General features: G+C 34.4%; 1 protein-coding gene across 1 annotated transcript; it reads right to left on the bottom strand.

The window, feature by feature from the left end:
* Positions 1–211: 211 nt before the first annotated feature.
* On the bottom strand, positions 212–1,317 carry LOC100599868 (olfactory receptor 5T1). Its single transcript, XM_003275280.3, has one exon. The coding sequence runs from the start codon at positions 1,214–1,216 to the stop codon at positions 251–253; it is 966 nt and encodes a 321-aa protein (XP_003275328.2). The 5' UTR covers positions 1,217–1,317; the 3' UTR covers positions 212–250.
* Between the last annotated feature and the right edge of the window lie 1,469 nt (positions 1,318–2,786).

Raw genomic sequence — 2,786 nt, 5'->3', positions numbered from 1 at the left:
TTGCACATCAATGAATATTTAATACAGGTTAGTTTAAACATTGTCATAGGCTATGAATACAAGCCATATTTTATGCATGAGACAATATATTGATACTTCTAAAATGGTGCATTAGTAGGCTGATTGATGCTTTATTTGAAAATATTCTAGAAGTTACAAACACTGTTAACTAAAAGAAACACATTTTAGCTACTTTCTGACCACAGAGATGTGGACTGATACCCAATATTATTTACAACTTTACTCAATTTTAAAACTGTAACTTATGTATGAACCAATTTCTCACAAGCAGTCTTTTGATTGCCTCCTTTACATCTTTGTTCCGCAAACTATAGATGATGGGATTCAGCATGGGAATCACAATGGTGTAAAATATTGACACTATCATGTCATTGTCTGAAGCGTAGCTGGAACTTGGTCTCACATACACGAAGAGGATTGTCCCATGATAAATTGTCACTCCAGTTAGGTGAGCTCCACATGTAGAGAAGACTTTTCTCCTCCCTTCAGCAGAATGCATCTTCAGAATGGCCAACAGAATCAAACCATAGGAGATCAGGACAATCAGGATGGTGACTATCTCAATAGAGCCCACAAAGTAGAAGAGTAGAAGCTGGTTTGTGTGAGTGTCAGAACAAGAAATAGCAAGGAGAGGAGGCATATTACAAAAGACATGCCTAATTTCATTGGATCCACAGAAGGACAGGCGAAATGTAGCCACTGTATGTATAGTAGCATGTAAAATGCCAACAACGTAGGAGGCAGTGATGAGTGGCACATAGACTCTGGGTGACATGCTCACTGAATACAGGAGAGGGTTGTAAATCGCTACATAGCGATCATAAGCCATTGCAGCCAAAAGAAAGCATTCTGTGGTTCCAAAAGTACAAGCAAGAAACATCTGTGTTGCACATCCAAGAAATGAAATGGATTTATTTTTTGCCAGGAAATTGACCAACATTTTTGGAGTGACAACTGTAGAATAGCAGGCATCCAAGAATGATAAAACACAAAGAAAATAGTACATTGGGTTGTGAAGCCGGAAATCCCCAATGACCAATACAACCAGCCCTAAATTGCCTATTAGAGTGAAAAGATAGACTGCTAAAAATAATAAAAATAGGAAGACTCGCACATCAAATTCTTCTGTGAAGCTCATTAATATAAACATGGTGACTTCAGTAAAATTGTTTAATTGAAGCTTGTATAGATCCATATCTGAAGGCAACCCTGATATTTTAACTATCGTTTATATGTACTAAATGCAACAGCCTGTGAAAATTAAGTTCATCCAATTATATCCTCATGTTTGTTTCTTGGAAAAGCAAGATGAAATCCTTGTCAGCGAATGCATAGGTGGTGATAAAATTGTGTCCAAGTGGATACATTACTGTAATTAAATAAATTAAATTATTTTATTCAATCGTGGGCTAAATATATCTTTTTAACATGGATGAAGCTGGAAGCCACCATTCTCAGCAAACTATCTCAAGAACAGAAAACCAAACACCGCATGTTCTCACTCACAAGTGGGAGTTGAACAATGAGAACACTTGGACATAGGAAGGGGAACATCACACACGGGGGCCTCTCGGAGGGTGGGAGGCTAGGGGAGGGATAATGTTACGAGAAATACCTAATGTAGGTGTTGGGTTGATGGGTGCAGCAAAACACCATGGCACGTGTATACCTATGCAACAAAACTGCAGGTTCTGCACATGTACCCTAGAACTTGAAGCGTAAAAAAAGTCTATTTATAATCAGTTTAATTTCCTGTTCATTTTCCATCAAACATACTACCATCTATTCTTAATATTGTTTCAAAATTCATAAAGACTGAGTACTATTTGTAGGTTTTCTAAAAAGTCCATTGAATTACTTTATTTTCTCATTTTAAATATGGGAACAATCATATCTACCTTATAAGACTGGGTTGTATTTAAATGGGAAAAACAGTATGTAAGTTATTTAATATTTAAATATGCCCAGATAACTAGAAAATGCAATAAGTTAGTCTTACATTAAAATTTATCATTTGAGACAATCTTTCTGACCAAACCATTTCAAATCCTTTTTTTTTTTTTTTTTTTTTTGGCAATTATCCTGTTGCATTAGTACTTATAGAATGGGGGTGGACACAAGAGATTTGATTCTGGAGATAGATGCACCTTGTTTGCAAACCAAAAGAATTTGGTGTTCATTTTTCATTTACTTTTGTTTTTGTGTTTCACTTTTCTTTCCTGAAACAAATATCACCAATTTGTTCATTTTGGCCTACGCAGGTTTTTTTAACCATTATTATTTTTCAAATTTTATCTTAATACCAATATCAGACATGTCAATTTATATGATCATTTGGTCATTATGCCTGTGAAGTCCTTGGGTGTATTTTTGTGACATATTTATATCAAAAATGAATTATGTCTATCCTTTTACTATGATTCTTACATAACTTCTGAAATTTCTATATAATAAATACCATCCAATAACAAGTAATATAATTATTTATATAAACTATTGCTAAAACAACACACGTATTCCCTCCTATGATCCTTGGAAAGTATGTGATTCAATTTGTAATAGAGTGTCGCATTAAATAGAATCCTCTTTCTTATATTTAAATAGTAAGGAATATATTTTAGTCTTAAATTCAAGGTGAGAGCTTCTTAATATTTTACAAGTGATCAAATTCCTTTTCTCTTACCTTTGGAAATGAACTGCTCACTCAATTCAGGTATGCTACGAATATTGTGCATTTGAATTCTTATACTGGGCCCTTGAGCTCT

Source organism: Nomascus leucogenys, chromosome 4 (assembly GCF_006542625.1).
Source record: "Nomascus leucogenys isolate Asia chromosome 4, Asia_NLE_v1, whole genome shotgun sequence".
Lineage (NCBI taxonomy): Eukaryota > Metazoa > Chordata > Mammalia > Primates > Hylobatidae > Nomascus > Nomascus leucogenys.
Note: the sequence above shows the minus strand (reverse complement) of the source record. Positions and strands in the feature narration are given on the sequence as shown.

Bases quoted from the DNA above. Each gene is read 5' to 3' on its own strand.
- LOC100599868 (XM_003275280.3), bottom strand. From the start codon at position 1,216: ATGGATCTATACAAGCTTCAATTAAACAATTTTACTGAAGTCACCATG.